This window comes from Asparagus officinalis, chromosome 5 (assembly GCF_001876935.1).
Source record: "Asparagus officinalis chromosome 5, Aspof.V1, whole genome shotgun sequence".
Classification (NCBI taxonomy): Eukaryota; Viridiplantae; Streptophyta; class Magnoliopsida; order Asparagales; family Asparagaceae; genus Asparagus; species Asparagus officinalis.
The window spans coordinates 84,820,867-84,841,565 of record NC_033798.1 but is presented as its reverse complement, the minus strand read 5'-3'; the positions used below and the strand labels follow the sequence as shown (position 1 = coordinate 84,841,565).

Here is a 20,699-nt window from a genome sequence, read left to right as displayed (position 1 = left end):
TGTTGTCTTCATCCCAAAGAAAAGCTGGCGACGACCATCACAAATTACTACAAAATAGTTGTTAAAATTAAGAGCAATTTTATCAATGAAAAGTTATTAGAAGTAAATAATAAAAAAAAATATTAATAAAAAAATTATCTATTTCCTAATTAATATGCATTTCAACTAATTCCAATCTACTTCTGAATATCGAGGATTGAAAAAATATTTTGAAAGTAAAGATGACACGTAGGCGTCACATAAACGTTTAAGAAAATATTAAAAATAAGTTTTTCAGAAAACCAAACATATTTTTTTGCTTGGAAGTAACATAAGTAGGCTCTAATTTTTTACTTCAGCTACTTTATAATTACTTCCGTGAAAATAAAAGGTTAAAGCGGAAAGCGTTGCTATATTAAGTGGGATGTTGAGGGTTGATATGTGCAAATAGGACAGAAAATAGAACATCGATGTGGTGCTATTTAGCTGCTCGGAGTAGGATTCTAGTGATTTTTATTATTCTTTATCTGAGCAGACTACGTACTATGTATATCAAGTGTACTGAACCTGAACCGCTCATTATAAGTATATGTCACGTCAAATTAGAGGTACGAATTGGATTATCTTTTAATTAGTTGAATGAAATATGGTGCTACGGTGTATTGAATATCTAGACGAATCGATCATCTAAGATTCCAAAATTTTACCCTTTCTACCGACCAAATCATCAAGAGAAAAAGTAAAAAAATAAAGTAAAATAACATCGCTACAACAAATTTATTTATTTAGGGTTTTTTTACCATGCGATCCTAGATTTTTTTTACAAATGGAAAAATCTATTGACGTAAGCATACAATTAAAATACATTGTTTACTTATAAAATTAAATTATTATTGAAAGTAGATATGTAATTGGAGATATTAATTTACATTTTATAGTTATTAATATGGGAAAAATGTTTCAAGGCCCCCCCCAAAAAAATTGAATGTGACCCAGCCCCACCAATTATCTTCCTTAGCCTTCAGCCCCCAAAAAATGTGAAAATTGTGGCCCAGACTCAAAAGCCCATACGTATACATCTAGTGGGTGTATTTTGTTGCTACCTGCCTAAAATGCCCTCATCCCTCTCACAGGAAACCGGCTGAATGGGTTCTCTTCTTCCCTGATCTCTCCCAACGTATTTATGGCCAAGCGACGGGGGAAAGCGGGGGAAAAAGCGCGGGCTCCCGCCATTTTACGGTCTGCTTCTCATCCTTTGTTATAAATTGGTTAGTTTTATCTCTCACTCTCTCATTAATGAAATTAGGGTTTTTTTCTTCAACTGTCAACAACCCTTTTGCACCTGAAATCCCCTCAATTACTCCTCAACTCCTCATAATTGCCTTCATAACTGTCCTCATAGCCAATGACTTGATTTGCATGGTGTCTTTAGGCGAGAATGCCATATTCGTGAAGCTAAGTTCGACAACAAGCTTTTATGAACTCCAATTTGATGTGTCTGAAAGATTGAAAGTACCTAAAGAAGCTTTATCCTTTATATTTAAATCTGAGAGGAACCCCAACCTCAGTTTTTCAGTTGACAACGATGATGATTTGAAGTGCATGTTGGATCACAATCGAAATATTAGTTGTACGGAGATTCACATGCAAGCTGCTGTTAATGTAGAGTGTTTCACTTCAAGGAAAAATCAGATTAGGGAAATGTAAGTAATTAATGAACTCTTTATAACATTGGGTTTTGTGTGATGTAAACATTGTTATTTTTTTCTTCAACTTTCAACCATCCCTTATGGGCATTAAATCCCTCAATGTAAGTTATTATTGATTTGTAAGTAAACAATGAACTCTGTCAGGAACAAGTCTATGTGTGATGATAAGCCAATTGTGATTTCAGGTTTCGATGCTAACTTGGGAAAAAATAGTTGTCATCTCTGATGGTTAGATGTTAACTCTTCATCTTATAGGTTAATTTTCCAAGAGATATGTTAACCTTTACATGAACATGTTAATTGTCGTGGGAACATGGTTAATTTTACACCCAGTTAGTTAACTTTTGTTGTACTATGTTAAGGTTTACGGAAAATGGTTAAATTTACACTCAGTTAGTTAACTTTTGTTGTACAATGTTACCTTTGGTCCTAGTGCTGTTAACTTAAATTATCAGAAGATAATATAACATATTGTGCATGATATCTCACTGGTTGATTAATTTGTGCAGTAGTGATGCCTCCTCCAGGTTGATTAATTTTACACCCAGGAAATGCATCAAATACTAACTCATTAGACGTGATATCTCACTGGTTGATTAATTTGTGCAGTAGTCGTCCTCCTCCAGGAAATGCATCCAATTCAGAGAGAATCCAAAATGATTTCCCGTCTGGTGAGGTTGTAATGAGAGCTGATGATATTCTCAACAACACTTCCAGCATTCCTCAATGGTGGCACACAACATTAACTGAAAAGGGGCAACAATTTGAGACTGTAAACGAATTGAGACTAGCTTTGCAGTACTATTCCATGGCGAAAAAATTTGACTATGAATTTGTAAAGAATGAACCCAAACGTATCCGAGTATGTTGTCGATATAAGGAGACATATGGATGCCCTTGGATGCTCTTTGCATCTCCTGTTAAGTATGGTAAAAGAATTGAAATCAAAAGGTTTGTGAATGAACACAGTTGTGGACAACATGCTAACTTGTCAGGGCAATCACGGGCATCTCGTAAATTCATAGCAGCCCAATTGCGACCGGTATTAAAGGCGCGACCTGAAATCCGACCAATTGATGTGCAAAATGAGTTCCTCACTCGATATGGATTGAGACTTGAATACAATAAGATATGTTGGGGCAAAGAAAGAGCGCATGAGGATATGTATGGTGATAGTTATGAGGCTTATGATCAATTAAGATGGTAAATTTTACAGTTATTTTATTAAGTGTACAAATTTTTATCATAGCCGCTTATAGTACAATTGTTAGTTGTTGATTTATCATGCAATATCTTATCCTTAGATGTTTCATGTTAGTTTTCATTGATATGTTCCAACTGTCATTGTGGAATGTTATGTTTTATGAAAACTTGTGAGCTTTTATGTTAATATATTATCCTAATGTTCCAATGTATTATATTTACATGAGCAGAAGCTACATTGTTGTACATGTATGAGCAAATGGTGAATGAAACGAATCCAGGAAGCTACATATGCATTGACCAGAATGAAGGAAGGTTCAAAAGACTGTTTATATGTTATGCCGCTTGCATCGTTGGTTTCTTAAATGGGTGTAGACCCCTATTATTTTTGGATGAGACCTTTTTGAAAGACAGATACAAAGGCATGCTCCTGAGCGCCATAGCATACGACGGAGACCAAGGGATATTTCCGGTTGCGTATTGTATATGTGATCAGGAAAATGTTGATAATTGGAGATGATTCCTTCAAGGCTTGTGGTCCATACTGTATGAAAGGTTAGACCCGTACAATCCTCCCCACCAATTGGTAATTATTTCTGATACAGACAAGGGGATTCGAGAAGCCGTTCGAGAATATTTCCCTGAAGCAATTCACTCACGATGCGTTCTGCACCTAGTTGAAAATCTTAGAACAAAGCTAAAGGATTTGGGAATGAAAGCAAAGGACACACAAGTTTTGGGGAGTTTGCTCCAATCTGTTTGCTATAAATACACTATAGCGGAATGGAACGACTACATGAAGGAAATTTATGAGATGGCTCCGGTCGCATATGAGATTGTACTCTGTTATTCGCCAGAGAATTGGGCGAATGCATTCTTCCCTGGTATCAGGTAATGCATTCATCTTAGATTATGACGTTTTGCAGTTGATGTTAACTATTCTACATATATGTGAATTTTTCTTTCTATAGGTTAACTTTGTCTGATATATGTTAACTTTCAGCAATATATGTTAACACTGATGTTTTTATGTTAACTTTGAGCAGTAAAGGTTAAGTTTTGTTGTTACGTGTTAATTTTATTACATATTGGATGCCCATCATACTATTAATTATTTTGTGCTTTGCAGATATGGTCATGTAACCTCTAATGTTGCAGAATCCTTTAACAGCTCGATTGTTACGTATCCTGCAAATGATAGAGCATATCCGAAAACAAATTATGAGTCGCCTGAACAATAGACGGATAATGGCTGATAAGTGGACAAGCTATCTGTGCCCTAAAGCTGAGAAGATTGTTAGAGAAAATATGGAAAGAGGACGTACTTTAGAGGTTAAACAATCTAGAGATGATATATTCGAAGTGCAGTCACATAGAACTACTCACGTTGATTTGGAGAAGAGGACGTGCACTTGCCGATCTTGGGACGTAACCCGTATTCCTTGTGTGCATGCTTGTGCAGTAATTATTTATATGAAAAGAGACGTATATCAATATTGTGATTGGTTCATGTCCGTAGAAGCGTTTAAGAAGAGCTATGACGAAATATTATATCACATCACAGATTATGAGAAGCGGAGTGTGTCCAGGGATGAAATACAGATTTTGCCACCAATTACCACTAAGAGGAGGGGAAGAAATAAAACAAGACGCATAAACAACAGAACCATTTACAAACGTCCAGTCAAATGTTCTCGGTGCAAAGTTGATGGTCACAATCGAGCAACCTGTAACGAGCCCATCTGGTGACTAGTGTGTTTCTGTTTCTTACAACAATACTTTTGTATGAGACAGCAAAGGTTGTTTTTAAGTGGTTAAGTATATAGTGGTGGACTTTTGTAATCTGTGATAATGATCGACTAATCATTTTGTTCATGCTAGCAATATCTAAAAGCAAGGCTGAAAGATGTTTTCAGATTTGTGCTTGTTCATCTTAGATTTTATTAAAAGATTTTGAGTTTAAATTGGCCAAATGTCCAACATTTCATTCACTGTTCTAACGGCTAGCTGTAAGTCATACTGTGCTAACAGCTATATTACAACGGCTAGTTTATTGTTCCTTATGCAATATATAATGTGCCCAAAGCAAAGCTAAATTTAAATGTATGTTCTATCTTCCCTGCGTTCCCAGTTTGAGAGTGTGAGATGAGAACATCAGAGATATCTCAGTCACAAGAAGAGGTATGTTATTTCTGTCAAATTCCAACACCCATGAGGCAGTGTAAAAATGGGAACAATAAAGGAAGATACTTCTGGGGATGTGCAAATTTCCCAAATAGGCAATGTAAGTTTTTTGCTTGGGCTCACAAAGAGAATGCAATGCCCAGTAAGATTATTCTATTTTGCCCAGAAGTCCCCGTTGAAGATGAGATAGCGACCAAAACAAAGCAATTGAAGAAAGCACTGAAGCAATCGAACCGTGAAGTCGAAAAATGGAAACTTTGCTCATTCTTCCTATGTTGTTTTTGTATGGTACTAATTTTCTTCAACATTGTGATCTGTAAGATGAAAATCAACTGAAGAAACTTCAGTTTGTTATGCTTTTGCTGTAAGTGGTTAAATATTATGTGTCAACTTTCACTAAAAGTAGTCAATTTTAGTGACATTTATGTTAATTTCCCAACTGAAAGGGGTGATGTATCAGAGTTATACGTTTACTTCTACTAAAAGTGGTTAATTATTAGACTTTTACGTTAGCGTTTACTAAAAGTGATTATTTATCTCAGTTATATGTTAACGTTTTCTAAAAGTGGTTATGTTCTCGGAGTTATATGTTAACTTTTACTGAAAGTGGTTAACTATCAGAATTATACGTTAACTTTTACTGAAAGTGGGTTTTTTACCAATTTTTTGGCAGTTTTGTTTACTTTCAGCGTACTAGGTTATCTGTTAACCCTTAGGAGGAATATGTAAAAGCTAACATATATATTTTTTTCTCAATATATCAGTAACATGTTCTATCAGTATAAGTCAACATGAACTGTGATGCACTTCAACCTGTTTAGCAATGTTTACAATAGCAACCAGTTTCACAACCAGATATGTGCATCTTCTCATCCACACTATCAACCAGTTACACAAACAGTGGAATAACTGTCAAAGAGAATGATACACAGCTGCAATAATGTTAACTAAATTTAAATGCTAGTTAGTTTTGTTCCCAATTCAATCTGTTCGTACACATCACTTTTTAGGATATCATTCACCCATCCTTTTCTACTGTCTCCCCTTGATTTTTCTGTTCCCATCCTTCTATTAGGAGTTCAGCTGCAAGCCTGGCACGGATGACTTCAGACTCGTCAGAGTGATTAGTTACTTGAGTGGTATCTACCCCATGAATTATAGCCTTTATATATAAAGGAACGAAAAGCCCACAATCAAAGCTGCATGATATAAGATGGAGCAGATAGTTAGATATAACACGCTGAATAAAATGAAAATGTTTAAATTTAGTTAACATACTAACACATGTTTAAATGCATGAAATACTAACATTCCAGTCTGTTGCTCAATGTTTAGATTTAGTTAACATACTAACACATGTTTAAATGCATGAAATACTAACATTCCAGTGGCACGCAGAAGAATGTCGATACAACCCCATATTGGTTGCCCATGGACTCCACATCTGGCCTCTCTAGCCATGTGACGAGCCTATCTACAAGAGCTTCCATCACCTGTAAATTTACCATGGAGCAGATACAAATTAAATTACACAACACCCAGTCATCTCATAAAATGCGTAAGAGATTAACATATCAAACTTGCATGGTCATCGATACGGCCGCCACGTAGAAGATTAAGAAGTTCCAATGAATCGACACTACTGTTGAATGTGTTAACAATAACACGTGACCTAAAACATAACAATAAGATCCAAACCTCGTTCAACCACTTACTATAGAAAAATATGGAAATATTAACATGATTTAGCAAAGGTTAGCATAAATGGGTATAAGTTAACATAAATATGGAAACGTTAACACGTAACGATGAAAGCTAACATTTTCTAGCAAACGTTAGCATAAATGGGTAATAATTAACATAAATCTGGAAATGTTAACACGTAACGATGAAAGCTAACATGTCCTAGCAAACGTTATTCAGAATGACTAAACTTACTGATGGGCTTTTTGATTGCAAAACTCAGAGATTCTTCTGTTCTCATCTGGTGTGAGCTTTGATAATACGTGTTGAGGTACTCTAAAGTTGTGAATGAAGGTTCCTTTACTATCAATCAAACGTATGCTAAAATCATCAATGTTAGGAATATCCTCGTTCAGCAACTTCAAAAGAGCCTCCTCCTTCTTCTTGATTTTCCTCTTCCCCAAAAAATCCCAAGTGCATTCATCAGGCTTAACAATAGAACCTGATTTTTCCCTCTCTTCCTCCTTGTGGTGTGATATGTTAATTATCTCTTGATGAACTTCCTTCTTCTTTTCTTGAGTGAAAGGGGTGCGGACTAGTTGTGAGCGCGTCCGCTTTCTGGTACTTGGTCCCCTAGTCCCCCTTGACATTAATTTCTTCAATCTCTTCTGATAAACTTGCACCTATTTTTTCTCCTCCACCCTTTCTTCAACTTTCTTCTCCTCAGCACATTCTCCCTCTCTGTTCTCCTCCACTTTTTCTTCATCTTTCTTCTTTCCTTTTTCCTCTTCCAGACTTTCCATCCTTTCTTCATCTTTCTTCTCCTCAGCACATTCTCCCTCTCTGTTTTCCACCACTTTTTCTTCATCTTTCTTCTTTCCTTTTTCCTCTTCCTCTTCCATCCTTTCTTCATCTTTCTTCTCCTCAGCACATTCTCCCTCTCTGTTTTCCACCACTTTTTCTTCATCTTTCTTCTTTCCTTTTTCCTCTTCCTCTTCCATCCTTTCTTCATCTTTCTTCTCCTCAGCACATTCTCCCTCTCTGTTTTCCACCACTTTTTCTTCATCTTTCTTCTTTCCTTTTTCCTCTTCCTCTTCCATCCTTTCTTCATCTTTCTTCTCCTCAGCACATTCTCCCTCTCTGTTTTCCACCACTTTTTCTTCATCTTTCTTCTTTCCTTTTTCCTCTTCCTCTTCCATCCTTTCTTCATCTTTCTTCTCCTCAGCACATTCTCCCTCTCTGTTCTCCTCCACTTTTTCTTCATCCTTCTTCAACTTTCTCCTCCTCCTCTTCCTCTTCCTCTTCCTCTTCCTCATTCTTCTCCTGCTCTCGCTCTTCCTCTTTCTTCTCATCCACAGTCGCTTCCTCTTTCTTATCCTCCTCACTCTCTACAGCTTTCTCCAAATTATCATCCTCCATCTCTTGCCATTCACCTTTCTCTAACTCCTTCTCTGCTTCCTTGCCAATATTGGTTACCTCGTCATAATCGAAGCAAATTCCATCATCACCCCTGTCCTCAGAATCAATACTCCTCCTTATTTTCTTTTGTGCAGACCCTGTATGCCCCTCTTTCTGTGACATAATCCCCTTCACATTCTTCTTCAGGTATTCGGGGTCAATCAAGTCAGCGGTCCCTTCATAACGCTCCAATTTCTTGTTCAGCCTATGTATCTCCTTAGAGCATTCCTCCCATTGAAGGCGCTTACTACGCTTGACAGTGTGGAGCAGTTTCCAATTAATTTTGGTCGTATTCCTCCAAAATTGAATTTGATATTCGGTTGTCAACTTCTCTATTTCATCTTCACTCTCAAAAGCATCTCTGATATGCTGGTCCAAAATCTAAAAAGTAAACCATATACCTATTACCCATATGTATCCACAATATTAAAAAAAATAGTTATGAGAATCCACAATGTAATTTTCTTACCCAAAACATGTTAACATGAAACAATGAGTACATGGAAAATTAATTAATGATAAAGATAGAGAATTTAACTCAATATAAATATGCAAGAATGTGTAAAGAGTCATTGATGCTTACGTAACCTATGGATGAGCTCTTTGTCCTGCCCTTCACCTTATCTTGCTTCCCATCCTTTACCTTTTCTTCCTCATTCTTCTTTCTCACCCTAGTTTGCTCCATAACCTTACTCCTATATGAGACAAATGAGCTTCTTTTTTTCCCAAAGCGAGCGATTTCACCTTGAGGGTATTTTTTACCCCAGTCAATGCTGGGCGTAATTGGTTTCTCCATGATTTTAATGCTTGCTTTCTTGGCCTTAGAGACAATTGTCTCCATCCTTAACGATCCAGCGGTCCCTCCAACCCTTACCCAATTGGTCATCGGAAGCTTCCATCTTAAGTTTAGGGTTGATTTTTTAATGCCAGTCATCTCATAGTACCATAGCTGTCAGAATCGAAGGAACGAATATCAAAATAGTTAACTTTCAGAACTCATTCTTCAACTACACTCTAAATAGCTACCTTTCACCAAAACATGTTAACATTAATGGGTACATGTTAACTTTCACCTATTAATGTTAACTTTAATTTTTATATGTTAAAGTTCATGTTAACATGTTAATTTTAACCATATTCTGTAAACATTTAATATTGTACATGTTTTCTAATGCCTGTTACCAAGACTAATGTTAACTAAAACAAATGTCAGACCAGTTGGTCATGCAACTTACAGGGATGATCGGCATGCATCCAGGTACGTATGTAACCCCTGGCTTCCTCAACCCTTCAACGACAATTTGAATGCCTCTCTTCGTCTCATCAAAAATAAATTTACCCCACGCAATGTTCTTCACTCTCTCAATACTATCTACATATTGAAACAACTGTCTTGGAATGCCTTGTGAGCTGTTGGGGCACCAAATCATTGCACATTGGTACAAGATCTGAAGCAGCACAAAATCCTCAATGTCCTTATTATCAGAAGACTCAACCAGTGTTTCCAGTAACTCCTCAACATATCTCCTCATGCTACCAGCTTCTTGTGAGGCCTTGGCCTTCGCCTTTGACTTTGCCTTTAGCATTTCTTTCTTCTCTTCAAAATATTCCCTCCAAAGCCGGTTGTGAGGGTCTCTATTCCCGTAGATCAATTCCCCATCAATAGGGAAGCCCGTATGAGTTTGCACCCACTCTTCATCAAATTGGACTGAAAATATAGTCCCGCTTATGTGATCAGGAAAAGAGAATTCATCAGTTTCGCCAACATAATGGCTGAGCACATGCTCTAGTGCCCGTCGATCACGTGCTGGAGGTCCGAAGAATACATAGTGCTTAAAGTTACTGCCCTTGTAGGCATCCCAATGCCACTGCTTCAGTTTTGGTTGAAGTCTTTGCATGAAAGTACAATATGATCCAAGACAGGCACTAGGCCGTATATCACCTTCGGCTGTAGCTTTCCTGCATAAACAACTATTTACTCTTAACAAGTCGTTCAACTCCAAAGTAGGTAACAATTAACCGTAAAGGCATTATCTGAGTCAAAATTTCGTTTTATTAACATGAATAGCTAATACTTGACACTTATGCATAAACGTTAACAACAACCAAGATTTATTGACATGCATTGCAACTAGCTATCAACAAATGAGAATTATTTACATGCATTTGTTCCAAACTGATAACACTTCGTATTGTTCAGATCTTACTCCAAAATTACGAAACTGGTTCTACACTACAATAACCAGTCTCTCACCACCATTTTATTCAAAAAAAGAACCCATAAACCTTAATTAAAATCAAAATCACTCATTTAAACTAATTAAATTCATAAACCCTCAATTGCTTGAGAACTTACTTCTTCTTTGAGATGGACACATCCTCCAGCGAGCGTCTCCTCTTGCTTTCTCGAATATCCAGACTTTTCATACTCAATAGGGTTTCCGTCGCCTTGTTACTCTCCTCATCCTCAGAGGATGTCGGAGCAGAATTGCCGGCGGGCGATATCAAGGCAGAGGCGGAGGCCGATAAACATAAGTTTGGCATTTCCTCCTGCGCCAACCGTGCCGACCGACGCCGGTGACGAACGCCCCGTTCCGTTTGAGTGTTGTCCACTTCATACTTGCTACGCTTACGGTTCTTAGCCATTTTACTTAAATTTTTTGGGGCATTTTCAAAATAGATTTCCTAGCCGCTTGAGTGAAACTAGGGTTTTGAAAATGGGTTCGCAAGCTAATGGAGGTTTGCGGTGAAGAAGATAGAGAGAGAGAGAGAAGAGAGAGAAGGCAGACAGTATCGGGGGGAACGGGTAAAAAAGGGTATTTTGGTCTTATCGCCTCAACTTTTCTCTTAAAGTTGTCTTGGAAATGAAAAAAAGGGCTGAATCATTATTAAGTTGAGTTTTGGGGGCTTTGTCACACCAAAAAAATACAGGCTACTCACATCCAATTTTTTTTTTGGGCATAGAAACATTTTTCCCTTTTTTGGTTTTATAAAGAGAAACTGATATTTTTTTTGATCAAAGAGGATTGAATATATTCATTCAGGAAAGCTTACAACTGAGAAGAGGAGTAAAGCAGCCTCATTAAACCTTTCAAAACAGAGAAGAGTAGCGATAGTGCCCTTCTAGCAATACAATGAGCAGCCTGATTACAAACTCTGGGCACAAAGTCCCAACTACAGGAAATGAAAAAACTCATCCAAAACTTAACTTCATCAATGAGAAGAGAAACTGAATTATTCTGAAATTTTCTGGCCCTCACCGGATCCTAGGAGTTTCCTGGAGGGGCTTTTTCCCTCGGATATCAGTCGGCCTCGCGATGAAGTAAGGCTTTTAGGTGGAGCAGTTAGCATGGATGAGGGGGTTTGTTGGTGGGTTAGCAGCGAAGAGGGTGGCAAAGACGACTCGGTTAGTGGAAGCGTTGGATCAACTTAGGGATCCACAATGCGAGCTCGTCCTTTTGAGGGTTTGTGCAGGTTTGTCCAAGTTGTATTTCGCCTTGAGGACTTGCCCGCCACAACTCTTTGCTCAGGTGGCGACTCAGTTTGATATTGCGCTTCGGAGGTCAGTCTAGAGCATTGTCACATCCGAATGCCCAGGCTTCGGGGATCTACAATGGAGGCTGGCCTCTTTACCTATCAAGGCGGGCGGGTTGGGGGTCTATGCAGCGGCCGATGCCATATAGTTTTTTTTTGTGGCCTCTCGGATTCACTCCATTGAACTCCAAGACCATATTTTGAGTGGTTGTGGTGAGGTTTCTTTAGGTGAGCATTTTACTTCTGCCTGGGCCTTTCTACAAGCCAAGCTACCTGAGGTTGATCTTCTTCAAATCACCACTAAAGGGTCTGTCCCCCTAAAACCAATGCATTACTTGACAGACATCTTTTATGGTGACATTTATAGAGATCTATCGACGGAGTTTGACCTTTTAGAGAAGCGGGTTGCTATTGTTGAGTGCCTGCGGGCAAAACACGCTCATGATTTCTTGTTGGTCACGCCTATTGAGGGATTGGGGCAGCGTATGACTCCGGGGGAATACCAGGCCATCCTCAGGTACAGGTTGTTGGTTCCTTTGTTCGTGGAGGGGACAGTGTGCTCAGTTTGTCGTAGAACGGAGATGGATGCTTTTGGAGAGCATGTCATCCACTGTCAGAAGCAGCCGGGGTTCAAGTACAGGAACGACTTAGTCAGAGATATCTTGTATGATATCCTCCAAAGAGCAGGGATCCCATCAAAGAAGGAAGCACCAATCAACTTCCTTACTCCTTCTGGAGAGGCTAGATCTACTCTTAGGCCGTCAGACGTTCTTGTCTACAATTGGAACAGAGGGAAGCACGCTTGTGTTGATCTCACAGGGGTGTCTCTGTTTGTGGGTTTGGTAATGTAGAGTTGAAGATTGGGCATGCAGCGGATAGAGCACCAGAGGCAAAGGTGAGCAAACATGATCAAGCTTGCAAGGACAACCATCACAACTTCATCCCGTTCGCTTTCGATACGTTTGGTTTCCTTGCAGCTGATGCGATGGAGTTCCTCAGGAGGGTACAGAAATTCATGAATAAGAATGTGGCGATAGCAGGGTCCGCTGAGTATGTGTTTCGTAGGTTGGGTTTTGTAATTCAGAAAGGATTAGCGTTACAGCTTGTTGCCCGCTTGTCATCATCACATGTGTAATTGTTTATCAAATGATAATTTGATTGGAATACAAAAAAAAAAAGAGAAAAATTCTTCTTTTGGTAACAGCCCTGTAACGAGCAGAACCTGAATTTAACTCCGAATCTTCATATTTATATAATGTTGCTTTTTTAAGAAATGAATGAATGTTTAAATTATATCTTGTTTGTTGTAGGTTTAGGGGGTATTTGGTTCAATAGTGGGTAAGAATAGGATTAAGAATCCCATATTTTTTATGGATTCCTAGCTAATCCATAAAAAATTTTAAGACAATTTTATGTTGTCATGAAATCTTTTTATTTCATTTCTATGTTTGTTTAACTTTAGAAACCTTCCAATTCCTATTCTTTAGTTTGGTTTGAAATGAGAATATGATTTGGTCTCATAATAATATAGGGTTTGTGAAGAAACGAAATCCCAAAAAAAGAGAGAGGGAGAATAGTACAAATGTGTCAGCTTTCTACCCTAAATCCGCCCAAATCATTAGGATTTAAGTTTCTATAAAATCAGCATACTTTTTTAACTTTATAGATTCCGAAATCTATAAATTTTTGGGGAATCAAACTCAAGAATAGGATTCATAAAGAATACTTTATTTACAATTTTGCCATCGTCAAACCCAAATCCTATTCATTTTCCATAAAAATGGTGAAACAAACAGCCCCTTAGAGTGGATAGTTCATAGTCGATAACCTGATAAACATTTCTATTGATTAATCCACTTAATCATAACTACTGGGTTGGCTACGAAGACTCGTATAAAAGTTAATTTAACATTTTTTTTGTATCACTTTTAAATTTCACAATGAATGTTTGATTATCCTTTAGTTGAGAAGCATGAAGTGCAAATAAAGTTCAAGCAATTTGCGAATCTAAACTTATTGTAAATATAACTATGGCTACGCCATGAAACATGATTATACCCTCTGCGGACTTAAATTATTCTACTTGAGAACCAAGAGAATTTCAAGGATTAAGAAAATACATTAGTTTTTATCTCAAAATGAAACTATCCATCCATAAACACCTTGTTATTTGATTCCAAACAAAGAAACATGGCAAATTTTTATGTTTATACCATGAGGTTAACATACACATGTAAATGTAAATGAAAAACAAGAAGAGATCGATTGACACTCACGTGTCACTCAATTGCCGGGACAACTTGTGTTTATCAATATGATGTACTAAAGTCGCGATGTCCAAATACTCAAAGATCTCAAGGTAACCAAATGGCGGTAAGATTTTCGAATTGCGTCTCCAAGAAAACATGTAACTAGGTTTAGTTCGCTTGGGGAGTTGGCTCGGGCTTCACCCATCTCCTTAGCTCGAACAACTGTCTCTGCAGCCTCTGGTTCTCATTGCTTAAGCTGTCACATACCTCCTTCAAATAGTCACACTCCATCTTCATCTGATTAATCTTCGTCCTGCAACAATTGCTATGCAAACTCATAACTATATACATCAACTGATGAACACATGCACGATCGAAAATGCACATATTCCATTGTATAACTATATTATATAGTTATATATATATATATATATATATATGTGCATGGAGAGAATTCAGAATTGCATTAACCTTTGATCGTTTGTCTGAAACGAAAACATCCACCTTGATGCGGCCGAAGATTTAGCTTCTCAGCAACCTCTCTGCTTCTGTTCTATGCTTTCAGAAGTGCGATCAATTTCAGTCAAGAATATGATTATAATATGAAAGCAAATAAGTAAGTAGATTAATTACTAATATTATAGAATATAGAGAGTATATAGGTTACTGATGTGAGAATGTTGTAGCTCTGTAGATATCTTCAAGACAGGCATATTGGTCTTTTGATAACCGAAGTTTCTTCCTTGGTCTCTCCTCCTCCTCCTCCTCCTCCTCCTCCTCTTCGAGTTTCGTTGAAGTTGGAAATTTGGAGTTTTTGTTGTAAATGAAGTTCCCTTGAGTTGCAAGGCCAAGTTCGGTGTTAATGTACTCATATTCCTCCATGTTTCTCACTTGATGTATATAAGAGTATGTGAAACTGATAATTAATAGATATGAGAGATTATGAGAACTTGAGGGCTTTATGTACTCTAATCACATTCACAATAATTAATGAATGTCCCTCTAATAACTAACAAAAAAAATTGTCGATGCTCTCCTACTCTTCATGTGCTATTTGACTGCACATGAGGAAAAAAGAGCACGGGCAAGGAAAGTAGTTGACTGATTAATCTAAAAAGCTAAAAATTGCAACCCCTAGCGGACACAGAAAACGTTTCTTTGTTTATGATTATAGAGCGATCTATTTGTCCTTTGCACATTAAATTTTAGACTGGAAACTAGACTACCGAAAGATACCTCCATCTTTTCACCAACTTATTAGGATACAAAATGGACATATAATATTCAATGAAAAGAGTGGAGATACATCAGGGTAACAAAATAAATAAATAAAATAAATAAAAAAAAATACAAAGGTCCCTTGTCAAAATAAATTTTTACTGTAATCTGTTCCCGAAAAAGCCCTTTCTGAAACAAAGATAAAAAACCTCCTGTCTTGTACCCATAATAAGAACGCTGCTATTTGTCTCGCAAAGCCCATTACGCACGCAACGCATAAGAGAGAGAAACAGGGGGTGGGACCCAAAAAAAGATCAGCTGTGGGTCCCACTCCCCTTGTTTCTCTCTCTTACGTGTTGCGTGCGTGATAGGCTTTGCAAGACAATAGCATTTTGGCAGTAATAATAAGAGGCAACCAGCCAGTTGATGCTATAAATGCATATATAATTAGGAAGATGACATCATCCATCACAAAATATTTGCAGCCTTGGAACGCACGCTGTTGACAATTCCAGGCTTCTAACGGGTCAATTTGACCAACATTACACTTGACCTGACCCGTTAACCTTTGGAGCATGAATCTTGTATGTTCGGATCTGATTACTCGGAATAAGAGTCTACAGTGTAACAAAAGTTATAAATTATGATATATTTTTTGTCTTTGCTGGACATTTTTATGTTGCATAAATAGAACGCGACACATATTAAAAGTGTGGTTAGAAGATGTACGGAGATCGTCTTTCTACATATGTAAGAATAACTCACGGCGTATATATATGTCGAGAGTGGTGATACATATACGTGTTATAAAATTCATGATGCATAAATGTATCAAGAATGACGATACATGGTTGTGTCTAGACATAAAATTATAAAGAGTATTATCATTCAACACTATTACTTCACAGAAAACCACCCAATATAGGATTACTCTTACAAAAGCATACTTAACTATGAAGTATTTTAGCTTATACACTATCATAAATATTTAATCATCATAATTAAAATCTAATACTTATTATTTAAGCACATTAATAGATCCTCTCACAATCCATACTGGACTATTAGTTTTTTTAATTATATTTAATTGTATATCTAATGACACGAATATATGTCTTAATTTGTTATACTTTTTATTTGTGTCACTACTGTTTAATCCTTTGTACATAAAGTGACACTTTTATATGTGTCATAAAAGAAGCGTGGATACATACAACTTTTGTTATAGTGCTATTGTTGATGTTAGTTATCAAATAGGGAATAATTTGCAGGTTCTGGAGTGATTAAGGTCCTCTAACTTCTTCTGATGTATGGCTTTGGGGCTCTCTGTTCTTCCCTACATAAGAAAGAACTCGTAAGTGGCCTGAGTTGGGTTTTCTGATTGTTCCCCCGACGATCAAGCAATAGATGACTTTGAGTGGGGAAATATAGTTAGTTATCAGTTTTGTCCAAAAAAGATCAGAGAGCTTTACCTCATGCAGTTCCTATTCTTTTTATAGTGGATCTGAGGGGCAAGAATGTAACTTGGCCGAGTCCAGCTAGGCAGCTGAGTTGGCAGACATGTGCTACGTGTCGATTATTGAAGGATGTGAGTCACCTAGTCATTTATTATGGGAATGACAACAGGTGCTCAGTACTGACTGGACCCGATGAGTCATAAAGGCAATGAAGCTAGAGAAATGATGACTTTATCAAAGTAGTTAATGCAAGGACAGACGGCTGTCGGTACGGGGTTGGAAAAAAATGTTGGATTTTTTGGTCAAAACTGCTTTCCAAAATGAGTTTTTAAACTATATATTTATATTAACTACAAGTACTTTTCATAAATACTTAGTAGCCCAGTGAAAAGTTTATGTTGTGGTATTTCAAAAGGTTTATTGTTCGAGGCTTGTCAATGGCAAGCCAAAAAGTATTTTATTTGAATTAATCCCTCATAAGTTCTAGTGGGTCGTGGGTCGTGGGCCAATGGGCCGGGGATCGAGACTAATCGGGCTGAGGCGCTAAGTGGCGTTTTGTTAGGCGCACATTCGACGAGGTTTGTCTGTCATACGAGGTTCACTTGTTTGACGAGGTTCGTCTGTTATACAAGGTTCGCCTGTTTGACGAGAATAGCTCGATAGACGAGGTTCATATGTCATACGAGGTTCGCCTGTTTGACTATGTTCGCTCGTTCGATGAGGTTCGTCTGTCATACGAGGTTCGCCTGTTTGACGACGTTCGTTTGTCAAACGAGGTTCGTCTGATTTACTGAGACGTGACCCTCGTATTTCGTAGCAACGCTTTCATTGATTGCCTCTTATTCAGTAGTTACTACATGCAACAGTTACAATAATATTAAGAGCAATTTAATGCATTGATGTTACAATCTTAATTGTCATTAAGAATTGTAACAGTCATATTAAATTCTAGTGACTCTTGAGCTGGCCTTAGAGGCCTATAAATAGCGCCCTTGGGCGGCTCTTGGTGGCTGCTGGAAACTCTCTCGTGAGCGTGGAATACAAACATCAGTATAGAATACGAACGTCGGTATACACACGCGAGCTTGGAAAACGAACGTTGGATCGACGTTGTTGTTGCTGTTGTTGTGCTACTGCTGCAGAAACTGTGCCCGCGGGAACTCTGAAACCGAAAGGTTTTGAGATCGAGGAGATCTTTTGCCTTGACCGAAAGGTCTTATAGATCGAGGAGATCTTGACAGTACTGGGTTGGTACACACCAGAGTACTGACCGAAAGGTCTTATAGATCGAGGAGATCTTGACAGTACTGGGTTGGTACACACCAGAGTACTGTACTGTTGTTCCTGAAAGCAGTTTGGCATTGAGATCCTTGCACTGGAGTAGGCCAAATATTGTTTTAAGCACATCGTTTCACAAACGCATAGCAGTTAATTGAAAAAGTTTTAAATAACAGCACATCATCCTTCACTGTTTAATTCCAGATTTAACCTTAATTTCCAACAAAAACTACCGTTTCTTTTAGTCGTCCAGTTGATGATCGACTGTACCTGTTGACGGTTTGATACAATAGGCCAAGCGAGAGTTATTCGCACGAGCGATTGGCCAGGTTGGACGACAAGTACCACCTTATGATTTGGATACGTGAGATGTCGGCAGAACAGTGAGCCAAGTTGGGTGGAGATTGTCTTTGTCTTGAATTAGATGTGTTATGTATAGTGTAAGACACATGGAGATTGCCCTGGGGAGATTAATATTTAGTATTTTTTAGGGGTAGAACAACTATGATACGATATCTGGTCTAAGTCTGACTAGTTCATAGATCAACAAAGACATGATCCATTTGCTACCATGTATATATTCAATTTGAACAAGTGACATGTTTGTGAACTAATGGTGTATATCAAACTAACATTAAATATTAACAACTTTTGGTGTTGAAGATTATAACGATTACCATAGACAACTCAGTGTGAATCAAATACTGCAACCCTGTTGAATGTATTAACTTTATAATATGGAAAAAGTTCATAATTAAATTGTCCCTGCAGTTACTGTTCCTGCTAGGAATCTTGAACTTGCTGGTGAGTACAGATTAGACAGGATCTAGTAGAATAGTTTGACTGAGGAGAAACTGTAGGGGCACAAAAGGAGAGAGAAGGGAGGGGGAAAAAACAAAAAAAAAAAAAAAAAAAAAAAAAGAAGGGGGGGGGAAAAAAAAAAAAAAAAAAAAAAAAAAAAAAAAAAAGAATTGAGACCAGCAATATATACTTGAATATATATTGCATATATACTTGAATTGAGCAAATAACCATTGACATAAAAATCCAACTTTTTTTATTTGACAAGTGGAGATTAACATATACAGATATCTCAAGTAATGGATCCGAATGAGACCAGCAAGTATTTGATTGGATTATTGATCTGAATCGAGTCCGGGTAGAGGATCAAGCAGATCAAATATAGATCGGATATGACATTAATCATGGATATCGATATAAATATGTTTTATACTATGCATCAATATCAAATACGGATACAAATAAGAGGTAAGAAAAACCAAAATGATGAATATCTAACATAATGTGATGGTATATACGTCTGTGTTCTGTATTATGAGAACTATCAAAATCTAAGAAAATCTACCAAATTATCTATAGTGAACTTACTGGTACAAGCATATCAATATTGAAAGAACCATACTTCAAAAATTAACATTTAGAATAGTTTTATCTTTTTCTTCAAAATCAACAGAATTCATAAGAAATCGTCTTTATAATTGCCTTCTGCTGCCATTTTTTGGGACAAACCCTGATCAGGAATCTCAAATCAAAACCAAACCTATAGTTAGATACTGCAGCGACAACAACTAATAAAATAGCTTAGCTTTTGACAGGAAACTTGGTTATCACAGTCCAGTTTCTCTTCAGCCAAAAACTGAATTTTAAAAGTGCATTTGGAAAATTCTTCAGAATGGGGCTAGGTTCAAACCCAGGCTCGTTCTGAGAAGAAAACATGTTTGCGTAAAACTTAAGCCAAAATTGACCTAGTTTTTCTAAGGCTCAATTTGGCCTTTAAACACGTTTTGCTCTAGACCACCTTCCCCTTGGCCTAAAACAAAATCAGTTTTGTTTAAAAGAGAGTAAGGATTAGTCTTGACCCAATTTTGTGATGGTTGCCAAACACACCTAAGACTAAGGATGTGTATGGTAATTTCAAAATCTAGGTAACACGGATATAGCATTTTGGATGCCGTATTCGTGCCCGACACGTGTCGTACACGAATTCACTGTGGACACCTCATGGACCCCTCATGGACACATATGGTTCAAAGAACAACCCGATTTTACCCTAAAGTAGAAAGTTAAAACCCATTACTTTCATATTTGAAAAACACACATAATATTCTCTTGCAATCAAAACTAAACTTTTATTGTTAAACCTTGTTCTTAGTTTGATTTAACTTCATTCTTAATTAGTATAGATAATAGAAAGAAACATATAAATGCTATAGGTACTTCAAAATAGTATTAGTTTAGAGGCTAAATTTTGAGCTAGAAAGAACTAATTCAACTTGAATCTAATTTTTGCCAAACTAAAAACAAGATACAAGACTTTCGACCAAGATTATACTTTTAAAACAAGTTTTATGGAGTTGCCAAACACACCCTTAGAAAGTTCCGGCGAGCTTTTGATGAGGACGTTGACAAAATGGTCCAGTCACCACAGTACAAAAAATGTAGCACATGCACATATCAAACTTTCTCATAACAATACTTCTTGAATATGCAAACTTTGTTAATTGCTATATGATGTCTCATATATATACTAATGTGCAATGAAAATCTGAAACAAAATCAGATTATAACTGTTACCTTCAATCTTGAGTTCAGACACTCCTATCACAAGCACTCATGGTCTAAAAAACTACCACTCTCTTTCTTCATGTCAAGGTACTTTCTCTAGTAATTATATTTTGGATACAACGCGCACCTTTATGAATTGCAATATTCTACCTCATTCACTA

The 20,699-nt window shown here is 37.2% G+C and overlaps 1 protein-coding gene across 1 annotated transcript in view; it reads right to left on the bottom strand.

Moving 5' to 3' along the window:
* Positions 14,168-20,699, bottom strand: part of LOC109842100 — a 23,245-nt gene continuing 16,713 nt past the window's right edge. The window contains exons 11-12 of the mRNA XM_020411011.1: positions 14,667-14,889; positions 14,168-14,312 (exon numbers count right to left, since the gene is read on the bottom strand). Coding sequence (XP_020266600.1) covers positions 14,168-14,312; positions 14,667-14,889 — 368 coding nt within the window. The remainder of the gene's footprint in view (positions 14,313-14,666; positions 14,890-20,699) is intronic.